Source organism: Chlorocebus sabaeus, chromosome 17 (genome assembly GCF_047675955.1).
Source record: "Chlorocebus sabaeus isolate Y175 chromosome 17, mChlSab1.0.hap1, whole genome shotgun sequence".
In the NCBI taxonomy this organism is placed as follows: Eukaryota; Metazoa; Chordata; class Mammalia; order Primates; family Cercopithecidae; genus Chlorocebus; species Chlorocebus sabaeus.
In genome coordinates, this window is record NC_132920.1 from 25735867 (window position 1) to 25754990 (window position 19124).

General features: G+C 35.3%; 1 protein-coding gene across 3 annotated transcripts in view; it reads right to left on the minus strand.

Moving 5' to 3' along the window:
- Positions 1-19124, minus strand: part of SLC17A1 (solute carrier family 17 member 1) — a 53350-nt gene that overhangs the window by 18272 nt on the left and 15954 nt on the right. For 2 of the 3 annotated variants that reach the window (XM_038005778.2, XM_073005701.1), the window contains exons 6-11: positions 16243-16361; positions 15979-16140; positions 14776-14908; positions 14536-14683; positions 10293-10383; positions 3421-3557 (exon numbers count right to left, since the gene is read on the minus strand). In XM_038005778.2, coding sequence (XP_037861706.2) covers positions 3423-3557; positions 10293-10383; positions 14536-14683; positions 14776-14908; positions 15979-16140; positions 16243-16361 — 788 coding nt within the window. In that variant the 3' untranslated portion in view covers positions 3421-3422. Of the gene's footprint in view, positions 1-3420; positions 3558-10292; positions 10384-14535; positions 14909-15978; positions 16141-16242; positions 16362-19124 lie in introns of those variants that run through there. The other variant, XM_073005702.1, reaches the window with a different exon arrangement.

Here is a 19124-nt window from a genome sequence, read left to right on the forward strand (position 1 = left end):
GTAAATGGAAAAAATGAACACATTTTCAAAGAAGAGTTAGAGAGCATAAGCACAATCAAAATTTAAAATATTCTACAAATCTAAATTACTAGAGGCAGGCAAGGAGGCAGGAGGAGGAGAAGGACCAAAAAGATAAGGAGGATGTTTTCAAGGGAGTAGAAAATAAGATGCTAGAAAATGAAGTATATTTGTAATGACAATAAACGCAGTTGGATTGAAGTCATCTATACAAAGGAGACGGCTCTCAAAGTGGGTGAAATAATTGAACCCAGCTATATACCTTCTGTAAGAAAAACATTAAATAAAATGACTCAGGAAGGTGGAATTTAAAGGCAATGCAATAGTATTCCAGGGAATCTAAAATAAGCACACACCCACACCCACAATTTAAGGTTGTCATACCAATATCAGAAAGTAAATTAAAAGTAAAAGTTATGAAATGGGAAGGATTCATAAATTTATAAAGTCAAAAGTAAATTTCAAATTAAGATATACTTATCAAAATCATTTTGAAATTGTAACATCAGAATATAGTACTCAATAGTAACTGCCAAAGCAGACATAAAAAGAAAAATGGATAGAAATAATAATGGAAAACTTTGGTATAACTTTCAAATGTAATAGGTCAAATACATAAAAAACAAATAAGATTTATGGATTCTGAATAAAGTAAAGTGATTGTTCTCATAGCTGTGCCACACTCTGTGCCTTGGAAATAGAGGATAAACCTTTGCTAATGTCTATGGGATATTTTCTAGTGCTGTTATATGCTTATTTGTAAGGACAATCTCAGATATTTCTACATTAAAATATTCAGATAAGCTTTTGTATTTTTAAATTACTAGTTATATTCCATTCACTTAAACAAAATGTATTAACTAAGGCTGCATTGACAAACATGCTTAATTTCATATCCAGATTTTTGCCATTTCTAAATCAACAATCTTGAGTTATGCTTGCATCTTGGTAAATTTTTGTGAGTACACCATTATGGAAATTTTTAGTACTTGCAATACTGGATCAATTTAATACTGACTAAATTTCATTTTTGAGTGACACTATCAATTTTCCTCCTTTAGCTGGGTGTAGTGTTGTATGCCTATAGTCCCAGCTACCAGGGAGGCTGAGGCACGAGGATTACTTGAACCCAGGGGATTGAAGCTACAGTAAATTATGATTGTGCCACTGTACTCCAGCCTGGGCGACACAGTGAGATCCTATTTTTTAAAAAAAAATTTCTTCAAACATCATTTGGATCATTTATTCCAAAAAATTTGTTAACTGGCTATTTTTGTTTAAGGTGAAAAATTTATTTATTAATATTAATATAATATTTATCAATAAATTTTCCAGGATACTTACTGAATTCATTATTGTTTATATAGTTTTCCAGTCAACCCACTTGGATTTTCTAAGTAGATAACCATATCAGCTGCTCATAATGATAATTTTACCTTCTTTACCAATATGTGTTTTCCTCATTTCCTTGTCTCTCAGCCCCTCTCTCTTAACTGAGAACCTCATTGCTTATTGCACAGATGAGATGCCAACCTACATACTAACTCATCACATATACAACACTGCGTTCTCTCTGCCACTGTGGATAAGCTCTAGGTTTCTGCCCAAGACCAACCCAAGTTGTGGTGCTTGAATTACATCCTTTCTGGATGAGTCAAGTACTTTTTAATTCTGTTATTGTGCCTTATCTCCTATATTGTGTAATCTCATTACTGAATTATACCATCACCTTATATGCTATTGCATCTATCTTCTCCGAAACAAACAAAAAACAAACAAAACCCTCCTTGGTTCTACATCCCTCTACAGCTACCACACCTCTTCTCGGATTTCCTTTATAGGAATGCCTATCCTGACTGTCTCAGTTTCCTCAGCCCATATTCTCTCTCTCTTGATCTCTCTTTTCATACTATAAAATAAAACACAGAGACACAGAAAATTGCACAAATATTTGGCTCAAATGAATTATTATAGGATAAGTGTTTGTAATCACTAGCCTGGACATGAAAAATAGAATATTGCCAGGATTCCTGAAGTTCTTCAAATGGTCCCTCCCTGCCCCTAAAAGTAACAACTTCTTTGACATTTATAATAATCTATTTGTCTGTATTTCTTTATAGACTTATCACTCATATGTATACTTTCATAGTGTTTCATTTTGCCAATATTTAAATATTTGTTTTGTCATTTAAGTTCTTTCTAATCTAGAGCATCCATTTCTACCCCCATTTTTGTTTTTTTCAGACGGAGTCTTGCTTTGTCTCCCAGGCTAAAGTGCAGTGATCTCGGCTCACTGCAACCTCTGCCTCCCAAGTGCAAGAGATTCTCCTGCCTCAGCCTCCTGAATAGCGAGATTACAGGTGCCTGCCACCGCGCCTGGCTAATTTTTGTATTTTTAGTAGAGACGGGGTTTCATCATCTTGGCCAAGCTGGTCTTGAACTCCTGACCTCATGATCCACCCGCCTCGGCCTCCCTATTTTTCTTTATATGTAATTTATTTATTAAAGAACCTGAGCCTTTTGACCTATAAAATCTCCTACAGTTTAGATTTGCTAATGATACACTCGGATTTTGTCGAACATATTCTCTATTTTCTGTACTTCTTCCAAAATGGTAGCTGTATCCAAGGTTTGATGAGATTCAGCTTGATTTTCTTAGCAAGACATTAGTGGTGGTGTGTTCTTTCATCAGAAGGTGTACAATGTCTTCATGCCTGTCTTTTTGTGATACTAATGATCATTGAAATTCAACACCTGGATCTCTTAATTTATTGAGGGTTGCAAAATAAGGATATTTTACATCTATCAATTCTTATTTATGCATTAGCCAAAATTATTCTACAAAGAGAAATTTCTCCTACCATTTATTTACCACTGATAGAGTTGACATAAGCAAAGCACAGTATCATACCTTGAACACACCTTAATGGACTGTTTGTCTCCATCATTCATTTGAAAATCATTTTAGTCAGGGTTACCTTTAAAGTTCCTCTTGCCTAACCCATTTGTAAATTCTTAGACCTTATATAATTTAATGTCTTGATATTACAGCACTTGCCAAAGGTCCTTGCTCCCAATCTTTTTCACTTCGAGTCTCCATTTTACAACTGTTCTTCCTACTTCATTGAAGGCCCTTCCCAGTCTTTTTTGCAAACTTCTCTTTTTCATCCTCATCTTTTGATGTTAAAGAGTCCCAGCCTCCCAAATTTACATCTCCAGCCTTAGCATCCCACAGAGTCCCACAGCCATTTCCATCAGGATGTCTAATATTCTCAGGCTTAACATGGTCTCCTCTTCTCTTAACCTGCCCCTTATTCCTCCCCATCTGAGGAGTCATCCTTAATTCCTCTCTCTCCTGAATTCCCAGTTTCAAAAATTGTCCTTAATCTGATCACTTCTCACCTTCAGAGACGTGTGTGTTGTCTTTCTTTAGCCCAGTCCTGAATTTCTGCTTTAGCAACTATAAGGTAGAAAATTAGGCCAGTCACATTAATGGCTGCCATCAGGATGAAGGTTTTAAACCAGGCGGATTCTGGATCCTAAGGAATTAAAATTCAAAGTAATTGTAAATTATTGCTCTTGTTTTTTTGTTTTGTAACATTTAAAATGTAATGTTAAAAATAACGTAGACTCAATCACTTAACAAATATGGAAAAACACACTTATACATAGCCAAAAAAGTAATCATTTTACTCTATAAAAATAATCACTTTTATCTTTCTACTGTATACATGTTGTTTAAAATTCTACTTTCATCAGATATTAAGTTACTAGTTTCTCATAGTTAAAAATTAACTGATTTTTTTCAATCTGATCTATTATTTCAAAGTTTTCTGCATCTTTTCAAGGTATCTTATGTAACCGACATATTATTGTATCATATAAGCCTATATAGATAAAGAATGTCTTCGTATTTTAATTGGCAAATTTAATATACTTTCATCTATTGTCACTATTATTTTGTTAAGATTTATTGCTCCCATATTATTTCGTATTTTCTATTGCAATGCTTTATTTTTTTTAAGTTTTGGATTCATTTTGAAGAGAATGAGTTTTCTTCTACTGGTTTATAAAAGTTATCTGTATTACTCTTTAAACATTATTCTTCCGATGCATGCTCAAGTTGAAATAGCTATCTTGATAGGTAGATCAAAAGATATAGCTAGAGAGATTTAAGAATACATAGCTAAATGTATCTATTTATAGTAGATACATATTGATACATATTGAACTATATAAATTGAAAGAGATTTTATCAACATTTATCTTTTTCATAATAGGGCTAATATTTGGCAGGCTCTCATTTCCTTTTGGTCCTATCTTCCGTCTCCATACCCATCCCTATGCAAACAAACAGTTTCTATTTTGGCATTTATTTTTTTCTTTTCTTTTCTTTCTTCTTCTTTTTTTTTTTTTTTTTGAAACAGGGTCTTACTCTGTATTGTAGCCTAGAGCTCAATGGCACAATCATGGTTCACTGCAGCCTCGAACTCCCAGACTCAGGTGATCTTCCCACCTCAGCCTCCTAGCTGGGACTACAGGCACATGCCACCATGTGCAGTTAAGGTTTTTTTTTTTTTTTTTTTTTTTTTTTTTTTGTAGAGATGAGGTTTTGCCATATTGTCCAGGCTGGTCTTGAACTCCTGGGCTCAAGCAATCCGCCCAACCTCGGCCTCCCAAAGTGTTGGGATTACAGGCATGACCCACTGCACCTGGCCCTGTTTTGGCATTTCTTAAAAACTTTTTATTTTTGATTATTATGGATAGTCTTTCTTTTTTTTCTTTTCTTTTATCCTTAATTTTAAGATAACGAAAATATAATCAAGATAATTGATACTATTATTTTCCACTCATTTTCTGATTACATCTCCTGTTTTTTTTTTTTTTTTTTTTAATTCTCTAAATAGTTTATTTATTTCCCCTAAAGTGTGAGGCATTGTATGGTCTTGTATCCTTAAAAGTAGTTTTCTTATGCCATTGTCCTCTTGCATCCTGTGTTGCTGACAATTTTTGACTGTTGCCTCAGTGGGACTATTTTATTTATTTAAATTTAATTTAATTTAATTTAATTTAATTTAATTTAATTTATTTGAGACAGAGTCTCACTCTGTAGCCCAGGCTGGAGTGCAGTGGCTCAATCTCAGCTCACTGCAACCTCTGCCTCCCGGATTCAAGCAATTCTCCTGCCTCAGCCTCCCAGGTAGCTGGGATTACAGGCATGTGCCACCAGGTCTGGCTAATTTTTGTATTTTTAGTAGAGATGGGGTTTCACCATGTTGTCCAGGCTGGTCTCAAACTCCTGACCTTAGGTGATCCACCCGCCTCAGCCTCCCGAAGTGCTGGGATTACAGGTGTGAGCCACCGCACCTGGCTTGTTCTCATCATTTTTGAAGAACTTTGGGACTATTTTAAACAATGCTGCTATGAGAGGATTGTGAGAAAAATAGGATGTTTGATTAAATTTGAATTTCAGATAAACAATGAGTAACTTGGTAGTACAAGTATGTCCCATGCGTTTTGGTAATGAAGCAAAGTCCTGTATTATTTCTTGTTTATCTGAAAGTCAGATCTAACTGGGAAGTCTTCATCTTCTTGGGTTTTTTCTTTTTTTTCAAAATCTGGCAACCTCATAGTATAAACGTTTTTGTTTTTTTTTTGTATATGTTCCTCAATGTGTATAGATTCATTTATCTTGGAGTGAAATTACTGAATCATAAAGATTGCATAACCTAAGCTTTACTAGGTAATATCTGTGCTCAGAAGTGTTGTACTAATTTACAATTCCAGCATTTGTTATTAATTTTGCTTTTCAGCACATCATTACTTACCCTTGGTATTATAGACCACCAATCTCGTGGGCGTGTAGTGTGAGCAAGTTGTGGTTTTTAATTTGTCTTTTACTATATTTATTAGCTATTTGGATTTCACCTTGTAAAGTGCCTACTTACATCTTTTTTTTTTTCTCTTTTCTTATTGATTTGTAGTAACTATGTATTTTTATTAAAAGCCCTTGGTTAGTTGTATGTGTTGCAAATATCTTTTCAAACTTGATGGTTACTTATTCTATTGTTGGTATATTTTGAGGAACAGAAGTTCTTAATTTTAATACAGTCAAATTTGTTGTCTTGTTCTTTATGTTAGTACTTTTAGTGCCCTTTTTAAGAAATAATTCTGTCTATCAGATCATGAAAATATTCCTCTGAATTATATTCTAGAAACTTTATATTTTGCCTACAATTTTGAGATGTGCAATCCACCTCTACTTCATATTTTTGTATGTTGAGATAAGTTAAATTTTATTTTTCTTCATAATGATATTCTTTAAGCCCAGTACCATTTTATAAGTCCTTTCTTTATGACAAAGGTGGCACTGTTCTGTCATAAATTAAATGTCCATATATGTGGGATCTTTCTACACTCTTTCTTCAGTTCTATTGGTCTACTTGTGCCAATACCATAAGGTATTTATTTTCATAGCTTTGTAATGTATCTTAATATTAGGTAGAACAAATATTCCAGTTTGTCTTCTTCAAGATTCTCTTAGTTATTCTTGGCCCTTTGTGAACACATGTCAATTATCTAAAAGTCTTTTCAGTTTCCACAAAGTAACTTAGGATTTTGATTGGGATTTCATTGAATCTACAGCTCATTCAGGGGAATGAGAAGATATTTTATAATTTTGAGTCTTTTAGTATATAAAAATGGCATCTCCCTCCATTTGCTTAGTTTTTAAAAAATTTCTTTCAAGTCTCTCTCTTATGGTTTTCTTTGTGGAGATCATATGAGTAATTCATTAAATTTATTCTTAGATATACGATTTTTATTATGGTGTTGAAAATAGTATTCTTTTTAAAATTTTTATTTTCACACTCTTTATTCAGGTATGTAGAAAACAATGTATATTTATAGATTTACTCTACAAATTCCAAAACCTACTTATTAATTCTAATAACTTATAAGTAGTGTTAGTCTTCTGATTTTTTTTTTAATGCTACCTATAAAAATGTTAATGATATTTCCTCTTTTTTTCATATTTCTGTGTCTTATTTCATTCATTAGGACATAGTAAAAAGTTTAGTATTAATAAATAGTGACAGCAGGCATTTTTTTCATACTCCAATCTGAGAGAGAAACGTTCCATGTTGTGTGTGTGTGTATGTGTATATATGTGTGTGTATATATATGTGTGTGTTTGTGTGTATACATATTTATACACATAAAATTCCCACAGCAAATATACATATATATGTATGTATATATACATACACATAGTAATAGGTGTATACATATTTCTCAGTGAATTGAATCATATATCTTTATGAAGTGATTGTCGTCATTTCTAGTAATACTTTTTGCCTTAAGATGTCCTCTGAGATCAACATAGCCTCAGCAGCTTTTTAACTAAAAATTGCGTAGAATGTTTTCTCTGTTAATTTCAACTTTTCTGTTGCTTTTTATTTTATTATATATTTGTATGAAAGCAGCACAGAGTTAAGCTTCATTTCTTAATCCAATATGGCCGCCTTTTGCTTTTAGTTAGAGCTTTTAGCTTATTTAAAGTAGTTGCTGGCACGTCTAGTTTACCAAATTATGTCGATTGTTTTGTATTTGCACCTCTTGTTCTATGTTGCTTTTTCTCTCCTTTTTTTGCCTTCTTTTAGATAAGGTATTTTTATTATTTCATTTTTGTCTTTATTACTTTGAAATTGATGTACTTTTTCTGTTTTTTTAATTATTAGATTAGAAATTACAACATGTTTTCTTCATGTATCAAACTCTTAGTACTTTTATCCTCTGGCAAGGCAGCATGAAGTCTTTCAAATACTTTGCTCCATTTATCTTCTCTTGACTTATTTACTCTTATTATTGTTTATTTTATACTTTGTATATAGTGTTTTTTAAACTCCACAGGGCATTACTTTTGTTTACCCAATAAAACAAATAGGTGAATAAGTGGATTTGTCCGCTAATTTACCACTTTTGCTGATCTTCATTTTTTTCCTGCATCTCTAATTTTCTTTCTTTAAACCTAAAAACACTTTTAAACGTCCATTAGTGAATTGAATTCCCTGTTTTTGTTGGCTTGAAACATGTTGTCTTTCTTTTGGCAAACATTTTCACTGTTTACAAATTTAAGTTGGTAGTCATTTTCACTAAGCAGACTGAAGATGTAATTTTATTGTGTTCTGTCTTCCTTTCTTGAGTTTGAGAAGTCAGAGACCAGTCTATCTATTGCTCATTTGGAGGCAATCTTTCTGATTCCTCTGATTGCTTATATGACATTCTTTTTGTCTTTGCTTTTCTGCAATTTCTGGTTTCTTTTTCATCCTACTTGTGATTACTAGGCTTCTTAAAGGTATGAATTTCTGTATTTCTGGAAAACTAGAAAACAATCATTTTCTCTTCATACATAGCCTCTGCCCTATTTTCTCTCTTCATCTTCTGAGACTCCAGTTAGTCATATGTTGGGTTTTCTGAGTGGATTACCCCATCTCATGCCATATATTCTATATTTTTACCATTTTTTCTTCCTGGGATTCATTCTGGATAGATCCTGACAGGTCAAGAATAGAGTAGGTTATAGTATAGTAACCAATACCCTCAAGTCTTAGTGGCTTTCAATGACAGAAATTTGGCTTTTTGTTTACACAAAAGGTACATAATGGGTTGGCTAGGAGTTATGCTCCATATAACCTGGATTTCTGGATCCTGGTTAGTAGCCTTGCAGTCATCCTTCTGAATAATACTAGTTGTTGCATCAAAGGGAAAGAATGGCCTCTTGGTTTCTAATGCTTCTTCTCAGAATTCACATGTATCACTTCCTCTCATATTTAATTGGCCAAAATAACTTACAGGAATACATCTAACTTCAAAGAAGTGGGGAAATGCCCAAGAAGAGAACCAGAAAAGTTATTGCAGCTGCAATAATTGACTTCCCAGGCTTGCCTTCTGGTCACCAAATTTGATTCACTCAAATTTCAAATGCTTAGAAGAGTATTCAGTTTTTCTCTCCTTTTAAAGCTGAGGCAGGGGCAGATGAGAACTGTCTAAATTAACTTACTAGGCAGAGACAACTTTGAACAGTTCTAGAGTCACATTTCCTTCCACATCTTGGATGTTTGCAGAGAAATTAGCTCCACTAACAACTTTTGGAAGTCAGCTCTGCACACCTGAGTGAACTCAATGGAAGAGTAAAGGCACTATGCTCAGAGGGAGGAAACAGACCATGGCCACCCGGTGCTCCCCATTTCTAATGAGGCCACTTCTCTGACCAGGGAGCTTCTATGGTTCTAGTGATGTTTTCTTCTTTTCTAATACCATAAATAGAGACATTATGGTGGTGGAAGATTCCTCTTTATGGGAAATGTGGCCATGGTGGATGCAGACCATCTCTCCCTGTCTCAACTTTGGGATAAGGAGCATTTGGAGGAATTATCTACACACTACTATTCCTTTTGTTGAAAGCGTTCCTCCAAATAAAGTTTATATGTGATCCACATGGTGCTAGTGGTAGGAAGGTGTAGTCCTTTGTGAGTACAGATTTATGCCAGCATTTCCATTCTGACTCTTCTTATTTGAGTGGCTTTAGGACATTATCTCTTATCTTTCGCTTGTTCATTATAACTGAAGACATAGATTACCCAGGATAGGCAAAGACCCAAGGCAGCCAGTGGCTTCAGTGGTCATTTACCTCTCTGGAATCAAACTATTCTTTCATTTTTAATCTCTGAAGTGTTCTTTTGCTTTACTTTTTTTGCAGATGAGGCATGCATTTAAAACAACTGTTACAATTTGATAGGGCATTTTAAGTGTCCTTAACAGGAAAATTTCAGCTAACTTTGTCCATGACACTTGCAAAAACAGAAGTCTGCCTTCATAGTCAAACTTTGGTCAATCTTTAACTGTATTTACTTGTGACTTTTCATTCTTTCTTTGAGAAAACTGTATCTTGTTACTTATATTACCACTCAGCCAGTCAAATACCTGTGCTGATCAATCCACACATTCATTATTAAAAATAACAGAAGTCCACTTCTGTACCAATGGCCAATTACTAAAGAGTTCTCTACGTATCTAATTGACAAATAATGAGGTAGAAATTGTATTATTTGTAGATTTGGAGAGATGCCTGATTTGACCAAGTTTATTTTCATATGATGCAAAAACTCATAAGTCATCTCCTTCTGGCATCTTCTCTGCAATCTCTCCTGTGCATGATGTTTCTCTATACAATTAATATTAGAAAAGTAACTACATGTCTGTATGTTTCTTACCTGCCTAAGGATCAATCCAGTTAAAGTGGAAGCAATTAGTCCTCCTAGCATTCCACTTAAAGTTGAACATGCTTTAATAAATCCAAAATATCTATACATAAAAGAATAATACATAAATGTAAAGTAGAACAAATACTGCAGGAAATGCCAACCTAATCAAATGAAATTTAAGAGAGATGACTGCTCATTTTGCAAATTCCTACTTCTCAAATTCCATTAAGATGTTAGAAAAAGTATATGAATATAGGCAACTTTCCAGTGTCACCACAGAGTCAGAAAGGTTGGCATTAGCAGTAAAGGATATGATGATATTAATAAAATGGGATTATATTTAGAATGAAACCCAGTAGAATTAGAAAATATGTAAGTTCCATTGAGAAATTCAGAAGGCGATATATTTTGGTAATGGGAACTGGTTTGGGGTTAATAAAAAATTGAAGGGCTTTGTTCACCTGGTTTACTCTCATAAGCCCAGAGCTACTGACCTCCAAAATTGTTTCCAGTACTCAGGCAAGGAAACCAGAAGCCTAGTTTACAAGCAACTATGATTGGCCAATCCTGGAAGCTCAAACCAATTCCAGCATGAAATGAGCTATAAAAGCAGTGAAACTGCAGCAAATGAATCCAGGTTATTGTGAATGGCATTATTTTGTTTGTTTTTATGGCTGAGTAGTATTCCATAATATATATATAACCACATTTTCATTATCTACTTATTGTTTGATGGGGATTTAGGCTGGTTCCATATTTCTGCAGTTGCAAATTGTACTGCTATAAACATGCATGTGCAAGTGTCTTTTTCATATAATGACTTATTTTCCTTTGGATAGATACCCAGTAGTGGGATTGCTGGATCAAATGGTATTTCTACTTCTAGTTTTTTAAGGAATCTCCACACTGTCTTCCATAGTGGTTGTACTAGTTTACTTTCCCACCAACAGTGTAAAGGTGTTCCCTTTTCACCACACCCACGCTAACATCTATTATTATTTTGTTTTTTAATTATGGCCATTCTTGCAGGAGTAAGGTGGTATCACATTGTGGTTATGATATGCATTTCCCTGATAATTAGTGATGTGGAGCATTTTTTCATATGTTTGCCACTAAATGCCATATGTTTTCACTTATAAGTGAGAGCTAAGCTATGGGTATACAAAGGCATACAGAGTGGTATAATGAACTGTGGAGACTCAGAGTGGGGAAAATGGGAGGAGGGGCAAGGGATAAAAAACCACATATTGGGTACAATGTACACTATTCCTATGATGGATACACTAAAATCTTAGACATCACCACTGTCAATTCATCCATGTAACCAAAAACCACTTGTATCCCAAAAGCCATTGAAATAAAAAGAATATTTTTTTAAAAAATTCAGAATTAACAAGGAACTCCAACTTAACAACAACAAAATATAAATAACCACGTTAAAAAAGTGGAAAAAGGACATAAGTAGCCATATTCAAAAGAAGACATACAAATGGACAATAAGCATATAAAAAAACTAATCCTCAGAGTAGTGCAAACTAAAACCATGATGAGATAGCATCTTATGCCAGTCAGAATTATTATTATTCAAGCCAAAAAACAACAGATGTTGATGAGGATGCACAGAAAAAGCAATGCTTATACACTGTTAGTGGAAATGTAAATTAGTACAACCTCTATGGAAAACAGTATGGAGATTTCTCAAGGAACTGCAAATAGAACTACCATTAGATCCTGCAATTCTGCTACTGGGTGTCTACTCAAAGGAAAAGATATTATTGTATCAAAAAGATATCTGCACTCATGTGTTTATTGCAATACTATTCACAATAGCAAAGATATCAACCTAAGTGTCCATCAACAGATGATTGGATGAGGAAAATGTGGCACATATGCACAATGGAATACTACTCTGCCATAAAAAAGAATGAAATAATGTCTTTTTCAGCAACATCGATGGAAATAGAGGCCCTTGTCTTAAGTAAACAACTCAGAAACAGAAAACCAAACACTGCAAGTTCTCAGTTATAAAGTAAGAACTAAATAACTTATACACATTGACAGAGTGTAGAATAACAGACATTAGAGACTTGGAAGAGTGGGAGGAGGGTGAGGGTTAAAAAATTACTTAATATGTACGATGTACATTATTCAGGTAATGGTTACCCTAAAAACGCAGACTTCACCACTACATAATATACCCACTTAACAAAATTGTATTTGCACACCTTAAATTTATACAAAAGCTAGCAACTTTTAAAAATGCTTTTGAGAGCTTGGATTTAACAAAGAAAAAGATTTTTAAAAACTCTCCCTAGTTACAATGAACTATCCACACACACAGACACAAAATCAATGAAACAATCCCATATATAATAGTTACAAGAAAAAAATTCTTAAAATAAGTTTAACTGAATAGGTGAAAGACCACAATGAAAACTAAAACATTAGTGGAAGATATTGAAGAAGACACAAACAAATGTAAAGATATCCTGTGCTTATGGATAGGAAGAATTAATGTTGTTAAAATGTCTGTGCAATTCAAAGCAATCTAAAGATTCAATGCAATCCTTATCAAAATTCCAATGACATTTTTTGCAGAAATAGAAAAACAATCTTACAATTTCTATGGAAGTACAAAAGGTCCTAAATAACCAAAGTAATCTTAAGCCAAAATAACAAAACTGGAGGCATCACACTATCTGACTTGAAAATATACTTCAAAGTTTTAATAATCAAAATGACATGATACTAGAATGAAAATAGATACATAGACCAATGGAGCAGAATACAGAGTCCAGAAATAAATCCAACATTGAGGATGAATTGAATTTTGACAGAGGTGCCAAGAACACACCATGGAAGAAGGATGATCTCTTCAATAAATACTGTTGGAACAACCGGGTATCCACATGCAGAAGAAAGGAATTAGACTCATCTCATACCATATATAAAAATCAACTCAAAATGGATTAAAGACTTAAACATGAGACCTGAAACTGTAAAACTATTAGAAGAAAACACAGGGGACAAGCTCTATGACTTTGACCTGGGCAATGGTTTTTTGGTTAGGATCACAAAAGCACAAGCACTGAAAGCAAAGACAGACAAATGGGATTATATCAAACTAAACAGCTTCTACACAGGAAAAGAAACAATCAACAGAGTGAAGAGACAACCTGAAGAATAGGAGAAAATATTTGCAGACTATACGTATAATAAGTGGTTAATATCCAAAGAATACTAGGAACTCAAACTCTGTAACAAGAAAACAACCCAATTAAAAAATGGGCAAAGGACCTGAATAGTCATTTCTCAAAAAACAAAGATATACTGTCAACAGGTGTATGAAAAAAATACCCAACACCATTAATCATCAGGGAAATTCAAATTAAAACCACAATGAGATATCCCTCTACACCCATTCGAGTGTCTGTTATCAAAAATACAAAAGATAAGTGTTGGTGGGGATGTGGAAAAAAGGGGAAATTTGCATACCATTGGTGGGTATATAAATTAGTACAGCAGTTACGGAAAACAGTATGGATGTTCCTCAAAAAATTAAAAGTAGAACCACTATATGATCCAGCAATTTCACTCCTGAATGTCTATCCAAAGGAAATGAAGTGAGAATGTCTAAAGAGATAACTGCACTACTATGTTCATTGCAGCATTATTCACAATAGCCAAGATATAGGATTAACCTAAGTGTCCACCAGCAGATGAACGGGATAACAAACGTGATAATATACACAATGGGATACTATTCAGCCTAAAAATGAAGGATATCAAGTCATTTGTGACATCTTGAATGAACTTGGAGGACATTAATTTAAGTGAAATAAGTCAGACACAGAAAGGCAAACACTGCATGATCTTAGTTACATGTGGAATCTTACAAAATTGGACTCAGAAGTAGAGTAGAATAGTGATTAGTAGGCACTGGGAGTGAGATGTTAGCCAAAAGATACCAAATTTTATTTATATATGAGGAATAAGCTTAAGAGATCTGTTGCATAACACAGTGACTATAGTATAAAACAACAGATTATATTCTTGAAAATTCCTAAGAGTAAATTTTGTGTTTCCACACACACAAAAAAATGCTAAGTGTGTGAGGTAATGCATATGTTACTTTGCTCGATTTTAGCCATTCCACAAAGTATCCATATTTTAAATCATCATGTTATACACAATAAATATATACAACATTTATTTGTTAAAGGTTTAAAAAAAGTGTATAAACAAATCCTACCTGGGAGCGATATCCAAGCCATTTATAAGTACTCCACCCAAGCAAAAGCTGCCTGTTGCACTAACAAGTATTAGGAAAATGACAATGCCGTAGAAGCTGGAACTCAGGTAAGGCAGGCATACGCCAAAGATTGCAGGAAGGAGAAATCCTGGGGAGTGATTCAGACAACATAGTTAGGTGCATCCTAAAGACAGGGGAGAAGTATCTCCCAAGTGCTTAAATGTTCTGGCTGTTGCTTACCTGCTGCTGTGAAGAGTTTCCGGACAGCAATTACGCTGAGAATATTCCTGGTCAGGAAGAAGTCTGATAACTGACCTACTAGGTTACCACAGATCCAAGCAAACAAATAGGGAAGGGAAGACAGAAACCCATTCTGAAGAGGAAACATTATTCTTGGAGTGAGTTTGATGGGTAAAGCAGTACTGACACACAGAGTAATCCCTATGCTAAAATGTATTATCTAAAATGAGTACTTTCATATAGGAAACCATCAATATCTAATACCAGAATTACTGCTGGGATCACATTACCCAAAAGAAAGAGAAAAATGGCTTTGAGGTCAGTAATATTTATCATAACCTGTCAAATCTTCCAATTTCAGTATCATGAAACATAAAAGCACTGGATAATGGAGAAGGAAGACTACATTGGGAATGGGAAATACTGGCCCTGGGGAAAATGATAAGAGAGGATAAAGATGACAATTACGGACATGCGTATGGTGCTTACACTGGACCAGCTGCTACTAATCCTCGCAACAACTTCAGGGTTTCATGAAGTATAAAATTGAGTCAGAGAGAGTTTATAAGACCTTACTGTTATGCTGGGCCCTAGGTTGGTTTACTGGAAGTTCATTACAGAACGCGGCAAGTCGTAAGCCCAGACAGACTCCATTTCTAAAGGAGTCTTGTCTTGTCTGGTTATTATGGTTTCGAATAATAGGAGCTTGCCCGTATCAGTGATTCTCCAAGCCAGATGAGCAATGGGTATGCCAGTCCTTCCAAAGCAAGACTTGAGTCTTGGCTTCATAGCCCAGACTCATTGCTTTACCTTGGAGAGGATTGGTAAAAGCTTGGCAGAGTGACAGGGTCTGGCTAAGTGACTTTCATAGGAGGCCCCCAGTCTCTGTAGGGAATGGTGGTGTTGAGCCTTCAGTAATATACAAAGGGAGTCACACAGTAAATGGGAGATGGGAAATGTGTGGAAACACAGATGCATGTATGCTGCTGCTGGAGTGCCAGACACTTGTGCCTTCATCAGCGCCTTCTGTTTTGGGCAATGTTCATATAAAGAGCAGAAACAGTTAATTTCCAGGTGAGGAGCAGTAGCCAGACAGTGTGAGGAGTAGCCAGACAGTGTGAGGAGCTGAGACTAGGTCATTAGAGACAGAAAAATGTGCAGAGTCTTTCATGAAGTTAAAAACAGAACAAATAGTATACTTACCTCTTTTATATTAACATGAAGCGTGGAGTTGATAAACAGTGGCGTGTATAGTGTCATGATGATATGTGACCAGAAAAAAGTAAAAGTACCAATGGAAATAGCCCAGACTGGAAGCGATTTAAGCATAGCCTTGATAGGCAGAGATTGTCTACTTGAACTGACCTGGAAAGAAATTCATTAATAATTAGCACATTAGAACAAACTGGAACATGTTTAGTTTGGAGTAGAATCTTAGAGATGCCAATATGGAGAACTGTGCTCTACCTGCTGGACCAGGGAGGATGTGATGTATTCCTTTTCACTGATGCTTATACATGGGTGGTCCTTGGGGTCATCATAAAACAGAATGAACCAGAGAAGACATAGAGCACAGCCACAAGCACCTATCAAAGCAGGATAAGTTAGAATTGGAAGTTTCTGTTTGTAGTGGATCTCTTTCCCAAATTCACATTTTTCAATGTATTAGTCTGAGAATCTGGACCTCCTGTTTCTTTTTTGAAACTTTGCAACAAGTCTTATGTTTTTCATAGTCCTCCTTTTATCCACAGGGACCTCTCCCTGCTAGAAATAGGGTAAGGCCTATGCCCTTTCCTGATCTCCTATCCTCTGCTCCCTCCACTCATGACATCTGGGCCTGCCTGCCCTCAGGCCCTCATCTGTTCAAATTCCTCATGTGTTCCATCATAAGAATATGGCACAGCTGAGCCTGCTCAGGGCTTGACAATTGCCCAGTTGTTTTGTTTTTGTGTTTATAATGTTTAAGTTCAGGGATACATGTGCAGGTTAGTTATATAGGTAAACTTGTGTCATAGAGGTTTATTGTACAGATTATTTCATCATCCAGACATTAAGCCTAGTATCCATTAGTTATTTTTCCTGATCCTCTCCCTCTTCCCACCCTCTACCCAGTGGTAGAGGTTGTTCCCCTCAGTGTGTGTTGTTCCCCTCTATGTGTTCACGTGTTCTCATCATTTAGCTCCCACTTATAAATGAGAACATGCAGTATTTAGTTTTCTATTACTGTGTTAGTTTGCTAAGGAGAATGGCCCCCCAGCTCCATCCATTTCCCTGCAAAGGACATGATCTCATTCTTTTTTATGACTGCATAGTATTCAATGGTATATATGTACCACATTTTGTTTATCCAGTCTATCATTAATGGGCATTTAGGTAGACTCCATGTCTTTGCTATTATGACCCAGTTTTGACAGCTTAGCCTCAGCCATGTTCCTGAGATATAGCCCAGACTTCAGGGATTGTTGGAGTTCTATAAGAGTTTGACAAGTTATTTATATGAGTTTTTATATGAATAACTTGACTGTGAGGAATTCTCTGTTGGGACAGGAAGTATATAGTGCTCACCAGTCAGTCTTCCAGAAGACTTGCATTCATTTAACAAATATTAAGTGCCAATTATTTACCATGCACCTATTTTAAGTACTGGGATACAGCAATGAATAAAACAGACAAAAATCCCTGCCTTTATGGAGTCGACTTTGTAGTGGATAAAAAAGAAAAAAAATTATTTTATTCAATCAACTCCCCGAAAATTCATATAATACTGTTTATTATCTCTTTTTCAAAATGAGCAAACTGAGACTTGGAAAGATCAAATTATTTGTGGGACATAAATGTTAGTGAGTGGTAGTTTACCTGTAAGCATGAATTATATTGTTCAGGGAGAAACTACACCCCTAGATGGGGAGGCTGGGGTGCTGGAAATAAAAATACTATAATAGAAATAAAGAATGCCTTTGATCCATCAGTAGACTAGACATGACCAAGAAAAAGTCAGTGAGCTTGATAAAATGGCTACAGAAATTTCTAAAACTGAATTGCAAAGACAGAAAAAAGAACTAAAAAGACAGAATGGTCTGGGCGTGGTGGCTCACGCCTGAAATCCCAACACTTTGGAAGGCCTAGGCGGGCAGATCACCTGAGGTCAGGAGTTCATGACCAGCCTGGTCAACATGGTGAAACCCTGTTGCTTCTAAATATACAAAAGAATTAGCTGGGCGTAGTGATGTGCCCCTGTAATCCCAGCTACTCAGGGGGTTGAGGCAGGAGAATCACTTAAATCCAGAAGGTTGAGGTTGCGCTGAGCTGAGATAGTGCCATTGCACTCCAGGCTGGGTGACAAAAGCAAGACTCCATCTCACCAAAAAAAAAAAAAAAGAGAATGGAATATCTAAGAATTGTAGGACAATTATAAAAGCTGTAATATATATGTAACAAAAAAATACCACAAGGTGTAATATACATGTAAAGAAACATACCGGAAGAAAGAAAGAAATAGAGAAAGAGAGAAAGAGAAAAAAAGGAAGGAAGAGAAAGAAAGGAAGAAAGAAAGAAAAAGCAAGGAAGGGAGGGAGGGAGGGAGGAAGGAAGGAGGGGAAGGAGGGAGGGAGGGAAGAAGGAAGGGAGGGGAAAGAAAAAATTAGAAAAAATATTTAAAGCAATAATTACTGAGAATTTCTTAAAATTAATAATAAACTTCAAACCACAGATATAAGAAGCCCAGAGAACGCCAAGAAGAATAAATAAATTTTAAAAAAAGTTACAACCTGACATGTAACCAAAGGCCCCCAGTTTTTTAAGAAAAAGGGAATGAATTACTATTTTTAAAAAAATTTTCTCTTCTTTTCCCCTTTCCCCTTTTCCTCTTGCTTCTCATTTCCAACTTAGCCCTTCAGAAATGCAAATACAACGTTTCACCTCCTCCCTTCACCAGACATTCGCTATAGGAGAAATTCTTCTAACTACATGCTTCAAGACATAGCTCTCCTTCAGAGCTGACAGTCAATCTGTAGACCAAATTGCCAGGGAACTTTCATCTCTAGGGTGTGGGCTCAGAACTTCCACTCTCCAGGAGTGGCCTTGGAACTTTCTTCCACCAGGAAAGCATATGGAAAACATGCCCTTTTTGGCCACTTTTTCAACCTACTTCTGTCCATGAAAGTGCCACCTCAACTGCGCAGTAGATAACTGCCTGGTAGCACGGGGACCCCTGCCCTTGCTCATTTCCTCTCCTACCTTATGAAAATGCTCACTTTTTTTTTTTTTTTTTTTTTTTTTTTTTTTTCCGCTTCAGCTCCAAAGGTGAAACGGCACATTTAAAAGCAAGAAATTTTGTGTCCCTTCCCCAA